The sequence below is a fragment of the Rhinatrema bivittatum genome, chromosome 8 (assembly GCF_901001135.1).
Source record: "Rhinatrema bivittatum chromosome 8, aRhiBiv1.1, whole genome shotgun sequence".
Taxonomy (NCBI): domain Eukaryota; kingdom Metazoa; phylum Chordata; class Amphibia; order Gymnophiona; family Rhinatrematidae; genus Rhinatrema; species Rhinatrema bivittatum.
Genome location: NC_042622.1, coordinates 259,060,100 through 259,080,816, shown reverse-complemented (window position 1 = coordinate 259,080,816; position 20,717 = coordinate 259,060,100). Strand labels below are relative to the sequence as shown.

The window sequence follows — 20,717 nt, the reverse complement described above, 5'->3', positions numbered from 1 at the left end:
AAATCCAGGAATGCCCAGACCACGCCCCACACCTTTTCCAGAACTTTTCATTTGCGCTCGTAGCAGCAAGTAGACACGTACGTGGGCAGCTTTTAAAATCCGCTTGGTGTGCGGCAACCCAACTTGTGCGCATATTGCTGGGCTTTTAAAATTTGCCTTTAAACGTAAAACAATAGTTAAAATAATGTGCAAGTTTTTATTCCTAGTATCATGCCAGGAAAATTTCCTGAAGAAATTAGAGAGTGGTTTTTGACTAATCAATTAACACTCAATGAAAGTAAAACTGCAATCTTATGGGTCGGTAATTACAGCGTCCTTTTACCTCAATAAGAAATGATGGGAACAGAATTTTCAGATTTTGGAGATGGCACGTAATTTGGCAGTAGTTGATAGTTATCATTTAAGAGTCAAATTAGAAATGTCTCCAGGATAGCTTTTTATAAGCTCCATTTGTGAGGCCACTGCATAATTATTTATACCTATGGATTTCAGGCTAGTGGTTCAGGCCTTAGTTTTGTGTGCAGTGGACTACTGTAATGCATTATGTATGGGGTTACTGAAGTGTTTAATAAAAGCATTACAGCTTTTAGGATTATTTTCGGGTTACGATGGGGAACAGATGTGAAATCATATATGAAATAGCTACATTGACTGCTAATAGCCCATTCTGCATAAAGCTGTTTATGAGGAAGGTAATTGTTTAGCAGAGAGAACATCTGGCTATGTACCAAGGAGATCACTGTGATCGCAAGCTCAGTGTTATGGTTTTGATGAATTGGTGAACCCCGGGCCGAGGTGTCTCCAGGGAGACACCTGGGCCTCACTGCTTGGGCCTCACTGTCGGTAGGCGTGGTCTCAGCAATGTAGGAGAGACTTTTTAAGGAGAAACATAGAACATGACCCGAGGAGCGAGAAATGAAAATAGACACAGTCTTAGTAATTACAGTGGTCAGGATGATGATGTGTATACAAGGGTCCTGGTATTGGCCCGCAGCGCGGGGTACACCCGAGAATTCCTGTAGGTTGGTGTATTACCTCTGAGTGCAGATCCAGTAGTGGCCCACAACGCGGTGTATGCTGATGAAGCTGTACTGTAGAAGACAAGAGGCAAGTCGGTGTTGCAGGAACAAGGCCGTAGAGCCAGTAGAGGAATGGAGACCAGTAGAGAGAATGGACTGAAGAGTAGCAGTGGCCCGAGGTGCGGGGTACGCCGTGAATCTTCAGTAGAGATGATAGAAGTTGGAGAATGTACTCACATAAGGAAGTCCCAGTAGATATACCCGAGGAGCGGGTCAGGATGTCCCAGGCAGGAAGGCCCTCTGAGGAGCGGATAGCCAAGACACAGAAGAGCCCCTGAGGAGCGGGTACTCAGAGCATCCAATTGCCCAGTGGGCAATTGGATGCTCTGAGTACCCACTGGGAACACTGAGAGGAGAGGATCACCTTGCTGGTGGCTGAAAGGAATCAGTAAGTTTTTTGCCCCAATACTTTTTAAAAGTATTGGGGCAAAGTTAACTATTTGGGAATATTATTTAGTGTGTTTGTGTGTTTGTGCCTTTAATAGTCAGAAAGGCAATGAATAAACAAGTCAGACTGTTTGTATTTTTAAATAGTCAGTCAATAAGGTAGCAGTAGGTAGGCAGTGTATAAACAAGTTAGACTGTTTGTATTTTTAGTCAGTCAATAAGGTAACAGTAGGTAGTGTGTTTATTTTTAAAAATCTGCAGAACTGAGTGTTCTCCAGACTTTTAAAGAACTGAGTGTTTGTATTTAATACAAACTGAGTGCCTGTATTGAAAAAAAACAACCCCCACAAAACCCCCCCCAAAAAGTAGCCAGAAGCTAGAAATAAGCTAGGAGCAGTGTATACCTAAGTAAAAAAGTTGAATAGTTCAGCTCAGTTACTCACCTTGGAAAGGTGTTGAGGTAGTGTGATTGGGTTTGAATAGGGACCAACATTTGTTAATCAAGAGAGCAGTGAGTCACTCAGGCTGACTAACTGAAGTTAGACTGTTTATATTTCCCAACCCACCCCTAGCTCATCCCTTAATTTATAGGCAGGTGCCACTTTCACAAAAAAAAAACAAAAAACATCAACAAAAACTTTGAGAATTCGATCAGACCCCGGTAGGCCACTACCAGACACATAGTGAATTCATTAATACATTTAAAGGACGTTAGACACATTCCTACTCCCATAGCAACCTAAAACTTAACTAGGAACTGATCAAAATTGAGATGAAGGCAGCAGTCCAGCAGCAAGAGGGGGGCTTCCCAGTCTTTTGCATCGAGTGTCACATGTATGATTTTTTACCCACCGGTGAGAAGTTGTACATGAGCATGCGATGCAAAGAGCTCCTGGCTCTCAGAGAACGAGTCCGATCTCTGGAGGCTAGAGTAGCAGACCTGGAGGAGCTGAGGCAGACAGAGAGGTATATAGATGAGACCTTCAGGGACATAGTAGTCAAGTCCCAACTTCAGACTGGCAGCCCTGGTGCTGCCTTGGAGGAAGAAGGTCTCATGATGGGAGAGCACCAACTAGGTGCAGCAGGAAAGGATCCTGTAGCAAGGACCTGCTCTGCAGGTGATGCATTGTCCTTTCACACTGAGGATATCTCCCCAAGGCCTACTGCCCAGGAGGGAAGGGTTAGGTCGGCCGTCATAGTTGGTGATTCGATTATTAGGAATGTAAATAGCTGGGTGGCTGGTGGGCGTGAGGATCGCCTGGTAACATGCCTACCTGGTGCGAAGGTGGCGGACCTCACGCGTCACCTAGATAGGATTTTAGACAGTGCTGGGGAGGAGCCGGCTGTCGTGGTACATGTGGGCACCAACGACATAGGAAAATGTGGGAGGGAGGTTCTGGAAGCCAAATTTAGGCTCTTAGGTAGAAAGCTTAAATCCAGAACCTCCAGGGTAGCATTCTCTGAAATGCTCCCTGTTCCATGCGCAGGTCACCAGAGGCAGGCAGAGCTCCGGAGTCTCAATGCGTGGATGAGACAATAGTGCAAGGAAGAGGGATTCAGTTTTGTAAGGAACTGGGGAACTTTTTGAGGAAGGGGGAGTCTCTTCAGAAGGGAACCAGACTGCTGGCGCTATCCTTTAAAAAGGAGATAGAGCAGCTTTTAAACTAGAACAAAGGGTAAAGTCGACAGTCACTCAGCAGCGCATGGCTCGGAGGGAGGTATCTTCAAAGGATACTAATGATGCATTAGAATTAGGGCATCCCAACAGTGAGGTTCCAATAATAAGAAAAGTAGTCCAAGTGCCTATAACTAAAAACTCACCTGAACTAAAAAATTCTAACTTATCCCTATCAATTAAAACGCAGAATGGAAAGTCAAACAAAAAACAAACTTTGAAATGTTTGTATGCTAATGTCAGAGGTCTAAGAAGTAAGATGGGAGAATTAGAATATATAGCAGTGAATGATGACATAGACTTAACTGGCAACTCAGAGACATGGTGGAAGGAGGATAACCAATGGGACAGTGCTATACCGGAGTACAAATTATATCGCAATGACAGAGAGGAGCACCCGGGAGGCGATGTAGCGCTTTCTGTCCAGGATGGCATAGAGTCCAATAGGATAAACATCTTGCATGAGACTAAATGCACAATCAAATCTTTATGGGTAGAAATCCCTTGTGTGTTGCGGAAGACTATAGTGATAGGAGTATACTATCTTCTAGAGATGTGAATCGGAACCAGAATCGGTTCGGATTCCGGTTCCTATTCAAATGTGGGTTTTTTTTCATCGGGCCCGATCGCGGTTTTGTTTATCGGCTGCGCGCCAGCGCCTTCCAGTGCTCCCTCCATGTGACAGGGGCCGGCCAATGGCACGGATACCCTGTCACGTGGTAAGGGCAAAGGCCATCGGCGCCATTTTGATTAGTGGCAGCCGACGGCCCGAGAGCGGGAGATCGCTCCCGGGACCCCCACTGGACCACCAGGTACCTGTAAAATGTTTTTGGAGGGCTCGGGAGGGTAGGGGAAGCAAAGGGATTAGTTTTAAAGGGTCGGGGTGGGTTTAGGGGTTATTTTTGTGTGCCGTTTTTCCCGCCCTCCCCCAAAACGATAAGAGAAACCACACGATCAATATCGTGGGGTTTTCCTATCGTTTCGGGGGAGCCCCCAATTTCTGACGATGTTGAAAATATCAATGATATTTTCAATCGTCCGAAGCCCGATTCACATCCCTACTATCATCCACCTGGTCAAGATGGACAATTAGGGAAACTAACCAAATTGGTAGTGCAATAATAATGGGAGATTTCAATTACCCCAATATTGACTGGGTAAATGTATCTTCGGAGCATGCTAGAGAGATAAAGTTCCTGGATGGAATAAATGACAGTTTTATGGAGCAATTGGTTCAGGAACCAACAAGAGAGGGAGCAATTTTAGATCTAATTCTCAGTGGAGCACAGGATTTGGTGAGAGAGGTAACGGTGGTGGGGCCGCTTGGCAATATTGATCATAATATGATCAAATTTGAATTAATGACTGGAAGACAGGCTAAGAGAGAATTTGAAAAGAAGTTGGCCATAGAGGCAAAAACTCACAGTAAAAACTTTTTAAAATATATCCGAAGTAAAAGCCTGTGAGGGAGTCAGTTGGACCGTTAGATGGTCGAGGAGTTAAGGGACACTTAGAGAAGAGAAGGCCATCGCGGAAAGATTAAATGATTTCAGTGTTTCAGTGTTTACTGAAGAGGATTTTAGGGAGGTACCCGTTCCGGAGAAGGTTTTCATGGGTAATGATTCAGATGGACTGAACCAAATCACGGTGAACCTAGAAGATGTGGTAGGCCTGATTGACAAACTGAAGAGTAGTAAATCACCTGGACTGGATGGTATACACCCCAGCGTTCTGAAGGAACTAAAAAATGAAATTTCAGACCTATTAGTAAACATTTGTAACCTATCATTAAAATCATCCATTGTACCTGAAGACTGGAGTGTGGCTAATGTAACCCCAATATTTAAAAAGGGCTCCACGGGCAATCGGGAAACTACAGACCGGTTAGCCTGACTTCAGTGCCAGGAAAAATAGTGGAAAGTGTTCTAAATATCAAAATCACAGAACATATAGAAAGACATGGTTTAATGGAACAAAGTCAGCATGGCTTTACCCAAGGTGTTGCGCTCGGGGGCGGACCCTTGTCCTGGAGCAGTGGAGAGTGGCTCCCTGGTAGGGACCAGGAAGCAACTGCCCCCAGGGGGTGGAGCACTGAAGGAGACAGAGCTAGGATGAGCTTCACCACTGGAAGCCCGAGGTCCCCCCGGGAGGAGCCCGAAAGGACCCGGGCCGCTTGGACCTAGGTGGGCCTAGCAGGGTCTCCTGGAAGGATGGAAGTCCGGCGTGCCCACAGACAAGGGGCAGCGCGTCAGGTTTGAGATTGGAGGTCAGATGGAACAAGGAGGACCAGAAGAGCGTATGTGATGGCAAGGCTAGGAACAGAGCCAGAATCTAGAGACATGGTCAAGCAGGCAGAGGTCAGAGTCCGGGGATCAGTCCGAGGAGTAGTCAGCAAAGCAGAGGTCAGGTTCCGGAGGTCAGACGAGGTCACAGGCAGGCCGAGGTCAGAAGGCAGGCAGCAGGCAGGCAGGTTGAGGGCAGACTGGAGTCAGAAGGCAGGCGGCAGGCAGACAGGTCAAGGAACAGACTGAAGTCAGAAGGCAGGCAGCAGGCAGGCATGTCGAGGAACAGACTGGAGTCAGAAGGCAGGCAGGTCAAAGAGCAAGCCGAGGTCAGTACCAGAGAGACAGTCCGGAGGTACTACCTGGGGAGACGGAGAGACAAACAGGAACAGAAGGACGCTGGAGTACTAGGATGCAGGAACAAGGCAGGAACAGAACTGGAACAGAAGGATCCTGGAACGAGACTAGGAACAAGCCTGGAACAAGGTTCAGACGCAGTGACAATCTAGCAAGACACTAACCCGATTGCCAAGGCAAGGAAGTACAAGCAAGGACTTTCTTATATCAGGGAATCAATCAGGGCGCGCCGCGGAGCTAGGACCCAACCCAGGCCCTACAAAAGGCCAGGCAATCCGCTTGAGCATGGCTAACACAGCCGAGGACACCGAGCTCTGGCGTGAGGCCTGGTGCACAGTGAAAGGCCCGGCGACTGCCGCTGCGGGACGCTGAGTCCTGGAAGCGCTTGCAGCTTCCACTAGGGAGGCTGACCCGGGACCTGCCGTGGAACCATGAAGGTGAGCAGGCCTGTGCGCGGGCCGGACGAGGACTGGGTGGGTAACAGTACCTCCCCCTTCTAGGCCTCCCCATACGTGGCTGTGGTTTGTCAGGGTGAGTCCTATGAAAGGTTTTCAAGAGTTCCTTATCAAGGATATTGAGGGAAGGTTCTCACGAATTCTCCTCGGCCTCATAACCTTCCCAGGCTAGGAGGTATTCCCATTTCCCTCGACGCCGCTGGATGCCAAGGACCTCTTAGCTGGAGAGAAGAATCAGGTTCTGTAGAGACCCATGGAGGAGAGGGAACTCTACGTGAGGGCCAGGAGAGGACCAACAGCTTCAATAAGGACACATGGAATGTGTTATGGATACCTATGGCACGAGGTAGCTGGAGTTGATACAATACAGCTCCCACTCTTCGGATTACAGGGAATGGTTCAATGTATTTCGGAGCCAAGCAATGAGAGGGAAGTCTCAGTCGTATGTGTCGAGCGCTTATCCACACTTTTTGGCCAGGAAGGAAGAGTGGAGCAGGACATCTATGGGCATCAGAGTTACGCTTGGAGCGTTCAGCGGCTTAAGAACATAAGAACATGCCATACTGGTTCAGACTAAGGGTCCATCAAGCCCAGCATCCTGTTTCCAACAGTGGCCAATCCAGGCCATAAGAACCTGGCAAGTACCCAAAAACTAAGTCTATTCCATGTAACCATTGCTAGTAATAGCAGTGGCTGTTTTCTAAGTCAACTTAATTAATAGCAGGTAATGGACTTCTCCTCCAAGAACTTATCCAATCCTTTTTGAAACGCAGCTGTACTAACTGAACTAACCATGTCCTCTGGCAACAAATTCCAGAGTTTAATTGTGCGTTGAGTAAAAAAGAACTTTCTCCGATTAGTTTTAAATGTGCCACATGCTAACTTCATGGCGTGCCCCCTAGTCTTTCTATTATCTGAAAAACTAAATAACCGATTCACATCTACCCGTTCTAGACCTCTCATGATTTTAAACACCTCTATCATATCCCCCCTCAGCCATTTCTTCTCCAAGCTGAAAAGTCCTAACCTCTTTAGTCTTTCCTCCTAGGGGAGCTGTTCCATTGCCCTTATCATTTTGGTAGTCCTTCTCTGTACCTTCTCCATCACAATTATATCTTTTTTGAGATGTGGCGACCAGAATTATACACAGTATTCAAGGTGCGGTCTCACCATGGAGCGATACAGAGGCATTATGACATTTTCCGTTTTATTCACCATTCCCTTCCTAATAATTCCCAACATTCTGTTTGCTTTTTTGACTGCCGCAGCACACTGAACCGACGATTTCAATGTGTTATCCACTATGACGCCTGGATCTCTTTCTTGGGTTGTAGCACCTAATATGGAACCTAACATTGTGTAACTATAGCATGGGTTATTTTTCCCTATATGCATTCCACTTATCCACATATTCCCTATATGCATATTCCACTTATCCACATTAAATTTCATCTGCTATGTCGATGCCCAATTTTCCAGTCTCACAAGGTCTTCCTGCAATTTATCACAATTTGCTTGTGATTTAACTACTCTGAACAATTTTGTATCAAATATCACAGGCTCATAGCCCACACAGGAGCCGCCAGCACTGCAACCAAAGCTAAAGGGAAGCCACTGGTAGAACCCTTAAATTGAGGATCACCAAGCTGAAGCAGAAGTGCAGGAGTGGACTAGGGAAACGACCACCAGAGACACTGAGCTGTGAGGGCCTCCAGAAGGGAGACAGTGGCTTGACGATCAAGCTGCAGCGAGAGAGGGGTGAGAGACATCCTGAACTCTGTAGCAGGCAGAGGATGGAGGGGGAGAGCTGTTGAGAAGCTACTGAGCAATAGGTAAGGGGCAAGATGCTACTGCAAGGGGTAGGGAGGAGGGGCATCAATTTCAGCTCTCCCACAGGGCACTGGTTAACCTTGAGCCGTCATATTATAGGTGTGCAAGTTTGTTTTCAGCATGTACCAAGCCATGGCTCAATGTAGGTATTTGCAATCCTGACAGCACTATTCCTCCTACACACACACACACACACACACACCATCCAGCTTAACACACTCTATCTAGACTAGGCTTTACCTTTTTTTTTATTTTATTTTTTATTTATCAGATTTTTAAATTATACTGCTTGAAATATACAGTACAGATGAGACAATTTTTTTTTTTAACAAATACGTATCATCAAATTGAAAATTTCTAAATACACTGTCCTTATATTTAAGTAAAGGAAATAGAGGAGAACACATTGAACAGGAGCGTGGCAATTTCTATTTGAAAACAAAAATGTACCAAACAAACATTGAAATAATCTGGGTGTGAGTGTCAAGAAATACCCTCAATTGGGCCGGTTCAAAATACACATAATGTTGATTCTGATATCTTACGCAGCATTTACATGGGAAACGCAACTGAAACTGCGCTCCCTTTTGCAATACTTCTGTTCTCATTGCAAGAAATAACTTTCTCCTAGCTTGCGTAGATTTTATTAAATCTGGATAGCACCAAACTTTAAATCCGTAGAACAACGCCTGACTATTCCTAAAGAAATGTCTGAAAACATTATTCTTGTCCATCAAAATGCAAAAGAAACTTAACAGCGGTCTTTTTCTTGTCACAGTTAATTCTTGTGATGTCTCTAGTAATGCTGTTAAATTTGGCTGCATTTATTTATTTATTTATCAAGTTTTATAAACCATCGTTCGGTTTCACCATCACAACGGTTTACAAAGTTTCGATGTTTAACAAATTTCCATCAAGTTTAACAAGTTTGCATCACAGGCTCGCCCACATTTTCCAAATTAACTTCACGATATGGAGGAATGACTTTATCTAATTTGAAACTGTAGCAGTGAACAGCCAGTCTAGTTAGGCTTAAATTGTTCCAAACACTGGAAAGCTATCAGGCCAATGAATACTGTCTAACCGAAGAGCTGCACTCTCCCCTTAACACCTGCTCTAAGGTCTATTTGCAGGGAAAACCCAGTTACTACATACACTGTAAATATATGGCTCTCAGTGTGCATACTTATGGAAAAATCTCCACATGCTGTTTCACTAATATCAGCACTCTGTAAAAATCCTGTCACTTATTCTCCTGATTCAATTCTCTGCTGTTCTCAAGGCCTCTGGTCTGTGGGCAATAACATTAAGGCTTTCCAGGTTTTAAAAACTGAATTTAAGTTGCCTGCTTACATTAGGTGTTTATACATACAATAATGTAAGACCCACTCGAAAATTGCCATGGCATCCTGATCTGATTGAATCTGTGTTATCGTGCTCTTAACCCATGTGTGAGATTATTGCACGTCTACCAGGCCTTCGTCAGCGTACCTTCTCTAACTGATTCAAAAATGGAATTATGAGCCTCAAACTAAAATGAGTGGCTATTTCTTTGGTGATAAGACTACACAATCTTAATTTACTGCTAAAAAAGAGCTTGTGTATACATTGCTTCATCGCATTTGTAAATTAACTCTTTTTTTTTATAAACTATTTTAGAAAGCAAAGGACTTGTACATAAATAAACCAACACCAGGCAACATTCTGCAGCACATCTTTATGCACAGTATGAACAGCAAAAGATAGAAATCTCACAACCAGTTTGCATATAATTGAGCTCTTTTTTTTACCCATCTCTATAAGCCCAAATTCCTAGATTTAACATTTCCAATAAGGTGCCCATATCCTATCATATAGATACGATTTCTTATGAAGAGAAAAAGTCATTTTCTCAACCAATGCTATGTCATGCACCTGCTTTTGCCAATGCGAGATAAGCAGCTCTGACTTCCAGTGAGAAGCTATAGTGAACCTGTTCTGTTCTCGCAAGGACCACATCGATCCAAAGCCCAAGAAGGCACACAGCTGGCTACATGATATCCCAGAATGTGCACAATCCTTGACTCCACCCTCCTCCAGACGTTCTTGACAAATGCACCGCTCCACCATACATATATATAAGCCCCTCCTCCCCGTATCCCCTCCAACACAGCAGTAAAATATAAGGGGTATCTATCTATAGGTTCTCCTTATCAGCTTATACATAAGTTCTGATATGTGGCTACATATGGAGACTTTATGCGCCTTCTTTCATATACCACCCCAATCCCTTTCCTCCAACTGCAACCCCAGGTCCTGGTTCCAACTGTCCATCAGGCCATCCATCTAGTCCCTCTCCTCCAGCATAAGAGTGGTAGCCTTATAAATCAACAACATTATTTTCTTCCCAGACCCTAGCAGCATGAACACCTGTTCCACCCTAGAGGGCAATATCCATTAGTGAGGACCCATTAGTGAAGAGTGAAAAGTGACATTGGATGTGAGTTCAATGCCCTGATCCAGGCCACAAACTCTGGGTCCATATTATATTCGCTAAGCACCTCAAATGGAAAATACCAATATACTTTGTTGAAGGCCTTCTCAGCATCCAGGGAGACCAATAGTTCCTGGACTGCTTTCCATTGAGATGATATAGAAGGCCTTCTAGTGTTTGCTATAGAGAGGCACCCTTTTATAAATCCCATCTAATCCTCCTGTACTAGTTGAGGAATAATCCCCTCCAGCCGCAGCTGCAAAACCTTGACCAATATTTTGATGTCCACATTAAGCAACGATATTGGTCTGTTCGACCCCAGGTCCTCCTCCTCTCAGCCTTTCTTATGGATCAGTACTACGGTGGCATCTGTCATTCTGTGTGGACAAGACAGGTCTATCCACAGGTGTTCAAATGCACTTGCTAAGGGAAGAGCAAGATCCATAAAGAAGAACTTATACAAATCGAACGGAAATCCATCTGGACCTGGGCTCTTGCCAACTGAGAGAAGCTTAACCACCCTGTCCATCTCCTCAAGTGTGATTGGCACCCTTAAGCACTTATTCTGCTGTTCTGATATTCTAGGCAGTGACACTTTATCCAAGTAAACCAGGATATCCCTCCGTGTAGATGACTCCCTGTCCACGTACAGATCCATGAAGTGCGAAAAGTGACATTGGTTAATTTTAGATTACTAGACAGGCCCCCATTCGCAGCTCTTATTTTAGTAATTTGTGCCCTTCACCTTTTTCCATAGCAGGTTAGCCATCAATCAGTATCTATTCCAAGTCGTACCTCTTATCCAGGAGTTTTCTCCAAACCTTTCTAGAATACCCCTGCTTGTGTAACTGTTCCAGCCACTTGATGTCCCTCACCAACGACTTCTCTCTAGCCTTCCACTTCTTTTTGCAGTAACTAGTATTTATAATTCTACTACGAAGGACAGTTACATTCAGCATTTGCTTGTATTTCCGTGAATGCTTTCATCTCTTCTGCAATCATCGCCTTGAAATCCTCCTGCCCCAAAACTGAAACGTAAAGCCGCCAAGAACAATCCTCCAGCAACACCTGCATGATATTCATATTGAGCACTATAGGGTTATGGTCTAACAGGTAGCAGGGCAAAATATCAGCCCCCTGCTCAGCAAACTCCTAGCACATAAGAAAAAATCTATTCAGTTGTGTTGTGCACCACAGCGAAGAAAGTATAGTCTCTGCTTGCCAGATAGCTATTCCTCCAAACATCTACTAGGTCTGCCCCTTGTATGAAGACACTAAACCCTTGGTTAGGTTCTAGACCCCCACAGTCACAGGCATTCCAATCACCCGCTGCTACAACAGAGCAAGGTGAAAAACTAGCCAGTTCTGCCCTGACTTGTGTCCTGGCAAAAATTAATAAATTAATATGTAAGTACATTACTACAGTTAATAATTAAAAGATTTTTATTAAAATTCACCAAATCACAATTAGAGATTACAAGACCAATGATTGGACCAATTGGCCATTAGAAGTTTCTGTTAATTCAGATCTCTTGCCAATACAGAGGTCTTATCTCTACTTTAACAATCTTGTTTTAAATAATACATTACAGTCACAGCATTATTTATTGATTCCAGAGATTAAATTATTATTTTCTTGCAGCCTATATTGATTTATGTAGCTAGTTATTTTCTCTTGTTTTGATTGTATACTAGTTATATCCCTTATATTTTGCTGGTATTTATTAGGCCTATATACATTAGCCACTACAATGTCTGGATCCCTCAATTAACACGTATCTGCCTTCAGGGTCCTTTTGAACTTTGTGAACCTTGAACGGGAGAACTTTATGTATCAATATTCAGAACCCCCAACTCTTGATGTTGTAGGATGCATAATAGACCTGCCCACCCACTCTCTCTTGAGTTTCTCATGCTCTATGTCTGTTAAATGGGTTTCCTGTAATAGAGGTATCTGAGTTAAGCGCCGCTTACAAAAAATGAAAGATGCACTTTCGTTTAATAGGGGAAGTGATACTACGGACATTCCAGGACCCCAATCCAATTTTAGAATTAGCCATTCTCAAAAGTCATATACCCATACAGCAGGATCAACCGAGAATTCTGCTACCCCAAATGTCCCAACGCTGAACAGACAGCACAAAAAAACATTTGCATTTTCCTGTTTTTTGATATGAGAACAATTTAGAAACCCCAAAACAGACACACACTAACCACTCCCTAATACCAACAAATGTAATCGCCCATGGTTTAGAGATGGCGAGATCCCATAACTGACTCGCCTTCCAACACCCCCATAACGAAACTCCAACCCCCCCACGCAACAGCTCTTTCCAGCGGGAGCTCTGCTACCTCCATCCAGACCAACCCTCTCCCCCCCTTAACCTTCCACAACCCTCCCACCCCAATTAATACTCCCCCATCCCACAGCACCCAGCAAGCCTAAGACATCCCCTAAAACACTGCCCTTCCAACCACTTCCTAACCTCCCTACCAACCCCCGACCCCAGCCCTTCAATAGCCAACCTTGCCCCCCCCCCCCCCCAACTACTTTGTGGATCCACTGTGTGGCAAGACTGCTTTTGCAGCTAATGTGAATGACTTTAGTCCTATAATCACAGGCCGAGTGTTTAGACCATGGCCTTGTTAGGTGTAAATGCGAGTATTGTGAAAAAAGTGCATATCGCCATAAAGACAGCCAATGCCATGACGCTATCAGCAGGGTCTGCCAATGATGAACTTCCTGGGCTGTGCCTCTGCATGTTATTTGCACTCTCTGTCTCTGCTTGCCTAGTTCTCCAGTCTGACGCCGATCATCTCCGCTTCCTCATTTCTACGCACATGCTGCCATGTCCTGGCCGTTGAGAGAGAGACTTATTTTTTAAGCGCATATGCTCCCATCCTGCACAGTTTAACTTAGTCAAGGTGAACACTATGGAGCAAACATATATAAAGGCCTTAGCCATAAGAGAACCCGCCACCCCCCCCCCCCCCCCTAGACAAAAAGCCCCCAACCACCCTGCACGCCAACTGCACAATGTAACACATAGAAAAGAAAAGAAAACTAAAAAGAAAACCCAGGATAGATCACCCCCTAACCAGTCACTCATAACGTGTCCTTCCTAGCTCACTCTGCTCCCACTCCCCGGTAATTTATCACACCTTTTCAGGCATCTCCTAACGGTCAGTTTTCAGTGGCATTGCCATTGCAACCTTGCTTCTGGCTCGGTACTGCCTCTCCAAGCTGGTTCTAGGTGAACCTGAGCCTCGACCGATGAGTCAAATATCTTGGGCTTATTAGGGGAAAAAAACCTTTAGGCGCATGGTATAGGAGAGCGTTTGAAAGTCCGCAATGCTGCAGTATTTTCTTAATTGCAGCATAACTGGCCCTCTTCTTTTCTATGGCCATTGAAAAGTCTTGGAAAATCATCACTTTTTGTTTTTTGTAAAGGATCTCGCCTTTTGAGCATGCGGCATCCATAACCCTGATCTTGCCTGGGAAGGCGTGCAAGTGCATTATTACGGTATGAGGCTGCCTGCCCAGGTCCAGTTTTGGCACCAGAGTGCAATGTGCGTGCTGCAGCCTGATGCAGCCCTCGCTTGCTGACAAGTCAAGCACCTCCAATAGCCAGCGCTCGAAGAAGGGCAATGGCACCGAGCCTCCCACTCCTTTTGGAAGCCCTACCACCCTAATATTACAGTGGCGGCCCCAGTTTATAAATCGTCAGTTTTATCCATTGCTTCCATTAGCTGCCACTCTAGAAAGTCCACCTTGCACTGCACCTCAGTCACTGAGAGCTCGAGGTCCTCCGTGCGTGTCTCCACCGACTCCAGCCACAATGCATTTTCCTGCACTGAGGCCACAAGCTCCGCTACCTTCTCCACTGCAACCGCAAGTTCTCTATTGTTGAGGTAAATTTGGTGGAGAAGGAATCAAACATGGGTTGAAGCTGCTTCAGGACATCTATTGGGGACACCAATGCCAGTCATTCGTCATCTAAGGCTTGCACCCTGCCAACTTGCAAATTTTTATGGCCTGATTTTCTGTGACTTGCCTGTCTTATCTGCCCACATCTCAGGAAGCAGCTTGGAGGGCAACTTGTTTGACATCTTTGAGGCATTAATCGGGTAAGGAGTGCTTAGGATTTTAGACCCGGAGCATGGGAGCATCAGCCACAAGCATCCTCGCACCTCAGCACATCACATGATCTCCCCGGATTCCCTCTATTTTTCCCTAAACTTGGCACTGCACTCAGCCAGGATGAAGAAACAGACAGTGAAATGCTAAAAGAAATTGGAAAGGCAACTAAAATTGGCAACACAATTATAATAAATTTCAATTACTCTAGTATTTATTGGGTAAATGTTCCATCAAGGCATGCTATGGAGGTAAAGATTCTGATGCCATACATGAGTTTTTGTGAGTTGATGGATTGTGTGTCTGTATATACTTTGTCTCTATTATTTGACTATTGTATAATGTATATACATCAATTGGAGCATAATAAAGAAGAGAGAGGAGGTACATTTTACTAAATACATAAATAAACAAAATAAATGACTGCTTCATGGAACAGCTGGTTCTGGATCTGAGGAGAGGGGGAGCTATTTTAGATCTAGTCCTCAGAGGAATGTAGGACCTGGTGCAAGGGGTAATGGTGGTGGGGCAGCTTGGCCATAGTGATCATAATTCAATCAAATTTGACATAAGCACTGTCATTTAAAAATGAAGACTGGTATAATGAGGAAATTAGTTAGAAAAAAACTAAAAGGAGTGGTTTAAAAAGTTAAAAGTTTCATTTTAAAGTATTGTTTAAAAATATTGTTTAAAAATTATTGTTTAAAAATACCATATTGGAAGCCCAGATAAAATGTATAACACATTAAAAAAAAAGATCAAAGGTAAACCAGCATAATTAAATGGTGATGTGAAAGAAGAGGTTGAAACCAAAAGAACATCTCTCAGAAAATGGAAAGCAGATTCAAGGGAGGAAAATAGAAATAACTTGTTTTTATGGATTGAATTTTCAAAGGGGTTTCACGCATAAAAATAGCATAGCATATATACACATAAGTAGCATGCATGTAAGTATATGCTATTTTATAAATGTCAAGAGTATGCATGTATTTTCAGTACATTTTATCAGGGAAAAAAGGGACAGTCTAGGGGCATTCCGGGATGGAATTCTGAAGTGCACGCAGTAGTTGCTATTTTGTAAGAGAGATATGTATTAACAGTACTGAACTTATTTGTACACTTTTACACCTGCTAATTGACAAGCAGAAGTGAAATTGGATTTGTCTGTTGTCTGTGGTTTTTGAGTGGTAGGTGTGCATGAACTTTGGGGCTCAGGGTGAAGTGCTAGAGGGTCTAGATGAACTGGAAGAGGACTGGGTGAACTGGTGGAGGTATTCCAATTACACGGTTAAGTATTTTCAAAATAGTATACATGCATACTTTATAAATTACCTATCTCTGTGTTTCATTCTAGGTGTTTATTTGCAGAGTCACAATTCTTTCAGACATAAAATATGCACATGTATATTTATAAAATGGGTAGAGAAAGTATGGGGTAGATCTTTAAAAAATACGCGATCGCGTACTTTTGTTCGCGCACCAGGCGCGAACAAATGTACGCTGGATTTTATAAGATACACGCGTAGCCGCGCGTATCTTATAAAATCCGGGGTTGGCGCGCGCAAGGGGGTGCACATTTGTGCAACCTGCGCGCGCCAAGCCCAGCGCGCGCTGCCTGTTCCCTCCAAGGCCGCTCCGATTTCGGAGCGGCCTCGGAGGGAACTTTCCTTCGCCCTCCCTTCCCCTACCTAACCCACCCCCCCCCCCCGGCCCTATCTAAACCCTCCCCCACCTTTGTCGGCAAAGTTACGCCTGCTTTCAGCAGGCGTAACTTTGCGCGCGCCGGCCGGCAGCCCCGCTCCGTCCTCTGGTCCCGGGGGCTGGTCCAGAGGCCTCGACCACGCCCCCGGGCCAGCGCCACGCCCCCGGGCCTGCCCTCGAAACGCCATGGCACGCCCCCGAAACGCCGCGTCGTTTCGGGAACGCCCCGGACACGCCCCCTCCCGCCCCTTTTCGAAAGCCCCGGGACTTACGCGCATCCCGGGGCTTTACGCGCGCTGGCGGCCTATGCAAAATAGACGCGCCGGCGCGCAAGGGCCCTGCGCGTGTAAATCCTTCCGGATTTACGTGCAGGCCTTTTAAAATCCGCCCCTATGTGTTTTCTTGCATTAGAAATAATTGCAAATACTAAAACATGCACGTACTTTCAGAGCAGAAATACACATTAATCTCCAAAGATCCACTTATGCGCACAAATGATGTACCATGAATAGGTTAGAAAGTTAAGCTCCCTATATGAAAATACTTTAAAATTTCAGTCTTTTATGTAAGCTTGAAATTATTCTATTTACTGTAGATCTGACCCCTGTAGGTGTAGTCTTTCCTAAACATAAAAGGCACTTTTTTCTTCTTCCTGCTTTTGTGGCTAAGAAGGCTAAACCAGAGCTTTCCAAACCTGTTCTGGGTTTTCAAGATATCAACAGTGAATATATGCATGAGATAAATTTGCATATACTGGATTTCCAATGTATGCAAATGTATCTCATACATATTATTTGTGAATATCCAACTGGCTGTAAGGGCCCCCAGGACATGTTTGGGAAGCCCTAAGTTATACTGTACTAAGAACTGTAAGTGGAAGGATCAGGCACCTCCCACTTTTGAGGATTAGACAATAAAACTGTTTTAGATTGTGTACATGAACTGCTGATTAGCTAAATCTCTGGTTTGCTTTGCTCTTGCTCTCTTTGCTAAGATATGGGAGCCCTTCATAAGTACATTCCCTTCTCAATAACGGCGTGTTGCTTTGGAAACTCTGTCTAACCCTGCCTGGTGGATACTATAACCTCTCTCACCTGTATGCATGTCTCAGATAATTCGGGGGCTCTTGCTAGAAGCTGGATTGTGTATTCAAGTGTTTGAGCGGCTTGGTTCCATTTCTTCTGTATCTCTCAGTGTTGGCCTTGAATGTAACGTTTGACTTTATATACTTGTTTTCTCTGGAATGAATTTGAATTGTGAGTTTTATTTTTAAATTTCAATTTTTTCAGTTTTCAGTTTTGATTCTATGCCTTGTTGTGATGTATAAGTTTTATCATCAATCAGCATATTTTATGTGTCATTAAATGTTTAATATATTTTCAGTAGAAATATTTTTCTTTTTTTTACAATTGTCAAGGAGTTTGTAGGAGTGTATATATCTAAGAGTTCTGCAGACTTCCCGTGTTAGAAAATGTAAGGCTTCTGTGGTAGTTTTTCTGAATGTTTCTTCTTTAATAAAAAGGTTTTGAAAACAAATAAGCCAGTGGGTTACAGGATCATAGGCAATAAGAAAAGATCTTGCCAAACAAGCTTTATTAATGGATGAGGTGATGGGGTACCATAGGTGTGGCCTCTCTGGATTGGAGTAAAGCCTCTGACACTGCTCCACACCAAAGACTGGTGAGCAAACTAGTCAATCTGAGAATTAAAAGCAAATTAAGAAACTGGGTGAAAAATTGGTTGAGCAACAGGACATGGAAGATGGTGGTCAGTAGAATGCAATCTGGTGAAGGGAAAAGTGACCAGCAGGGTCCCCCAAGTATCAGTGTTAGGCCCATTTCTTTTCAGTGTCTTTATAAGTGGCATTGGGGAATGACTAGATGGCAAAGTGTGCCTGCTTGTGCATAATTTGAAAATCTATGACAGAATAGACATGTCATGGAGGATAAACTAGATGAAAGATGACATTGAAGAACGTCAAAGATTTGGAAACTGCATTATCAGCCAGAAAAAATGCCAAGTCATGCTTTTGGGGTTGCAGGTACCCTTTGGAGGGGATGAATTAGCAGTTACCAACAAGAAAGAGACCCTTGTTATAATCTCTGATGAACTCAAGGTACCCAATCAGGGTAACAAAGCTATTGGGAAAGCCAATAGTATATGTGGGTGCATAAAGAAAGATATTGCTAATAGAAAGAGGGAAGTAATACTATGTAGCTACAAATCTTCAGGTGAGACTTCACCTTGTGTACTGTGTTCAGTTCTGGAGACCACATCTACAAAAGGACATTGACAAGGTTGAGGCCATTCAAAGGAAGACCACCAAAATGGGGCCTGGCCTGCACATAGAGAGTGGAGGAGCTAAAGATATACTACGTAAAAGAAAGAGGAGAAGGGGGAGATATGATAGAAGCATTCAAATATCTATCACACTTCAGTAAAGTGACAGAAGGAAGTATTTTCTATAGAATAAAAAGCACAAGGACAAGGGCTCATCATATGAACCTGAAGTGGGGGAAGCTCAAAAGGAATGCTAGAAAATGTTGTAGGAACAAAAACAATGACACATTTCAAGCTTGTAGCGGACAGGCACAAGGGGACCTCACCGGTGGAGAAAGACACAGATGATGTAAGACGTACGACAGCACAGTAAGCAGATATAAATAGGCAGAATGGTGGGAGCGGGGGGTTGTTAAGATACTGATGGGAATTTATTGGGCCTGATTCGGTATTGTTATATGCCTTGTGTTTCTTTAATTAATATATGGGCTTTAATCAAAGTAAAGTGTCTCTGTCATGAACTACACTGTACACAGATCAACATCTTCCTCTGCACTGAGATGCCTCTGCAATAGCCCTGCCCTGACACTGCAGCTCCATCCCTGGCACTGCCCACTAACCAACCACCTGTTTTCTTCTCATTCCCAGATCCTGCTATCGTGCTGCCATCCAAGCTGTGAGGAAAATGACAGCTATCCGCTTGCTAACAGCTCAGTGTGTGTCAGCAGCTCGCCACACTCCTTCAGCTCCCACCTCATGTCTGCAGTGCCACCAGGCTTCATCTTCCTTTCCCGTGACAGTGTCCACTGTGGTGTTCCACAGGCCAGAAGGACAGCACATGAAAAAGGGGGGGGAGGGTAAAACAGGAGAGAGAAATCAAAATGCTCATCGGTTTCCTCTACAACATGGCTTCCCGGTCCTGTCCTGGTGAACCCCAAGGCCAGACAGGCATTGAGGATATTTACAGTGAATATGCATGTGTTGAGGCAGGGTTTGTCTATTCAGCCTCTGTGCCAGATCACAAGTGAGCCGATGGACCAGATGCCTCTGAGTCACCAGAAACAGACTAAGCCCAGCCTAGTTTTGTCCACTTTGCCTCTGTAGATCTGTGGTTCTGAATTCTCTAAGTTTAGCAGAAACTACAAATCCACAGATGCAACGGGGTAAAACCAGGACTGATTTGGACCGGCCTGTACCTCTCCTCTGAGCTACCTGCTCACAGACGCTTCAGAATCGCCCACTCTCCTGCCATGCCCCCATCTTCTTATCCTGCATAGAGTATATGGATAGGGCTCTTGCTATGCTTAGCTTTGCTGTGATTTTTATTTATCTGAGTGGATAAAAATAAACAGATACAGCACATATCTACTGAGAGTCTTCAAGTTCTTTTTGGTTTAGAGACCAGGGCAAGAAGCAGACGTGTTTCTTAGCCGAGACCGGGAGTGGCAGGACTCTCCTCTTGCCATATGCAGATAAATAATTACCAAACATTTTCCGAGATATCTTTCTTTCATTTAGATTTCTATTTCATTCATGAAGAGCTGTTAATGTGTAAAGATTTTCAAAGATCTTCCTGCCCTGTGTTATAAATCTAAGTAAATCCTAGAGTGGGACAATAGATGTTAAACATGAATACAGCACAGACAACTGAAGTATGGACTTTCATTAGACCTCCATGCAGGCATCAACACGGAACACCAGTGACCTGCTTAAGGATGCAGAGACATTCAAATCTAAAATGAATATCAGTGATCAGAAATGGGAGGTTTCATTTTACTACATATCTAAATAAAAATGTTCACGTTCTGGTGTCACCTTAGTAACAACACAAATTCTCCAGTACCAGGCACTCTGTGCTGTACTACAAAACCTTGCAAACCAGACACTGAACATCTAGGTAACCAACCTGCCATGCTGCGATGGGTGAATCTTGCAGTATGAATTTGTAGAACTCAAACAGCAAAAACTCTATGAAAATGCAGCATTGTAAAATTTACACCAGGCCCATGAACACCAAAACACCTCCTATTGTGAAAACAAGGCAAAATGGACTGCTACAG

General features: G+C 44.1%; 1 protein-coding gene across 2 annotated transcripts in view; it reads left to right on the top strand.

The window, feature by feature from the left end:
* The window catches only part of MACROD1 (mono-ADP ribosylhydrolase 1), a 1,081,925-nt gene extending 1,061,904 nt beyond the window's left edge, over positions 1-20,021 (top strand). For both annotated transcript variants that reach the window (XM_029614733.1, XM_029614734.1), the window contains one exon: positions 19,306-20,021. In XM_029614733.1, the coding sequence (XP_029470593.1) occupies positions 19,306-19,337 (32 nt within the window). In that variant the 3' untranslated portion in view covers positions 19,338-20,021. The remainder of the gene's footprint in view (positions 1-19,305) is intronic.
* The last annotated feature ends 696 nt before the right edge of the window (positions 20,022-20,717 follow it).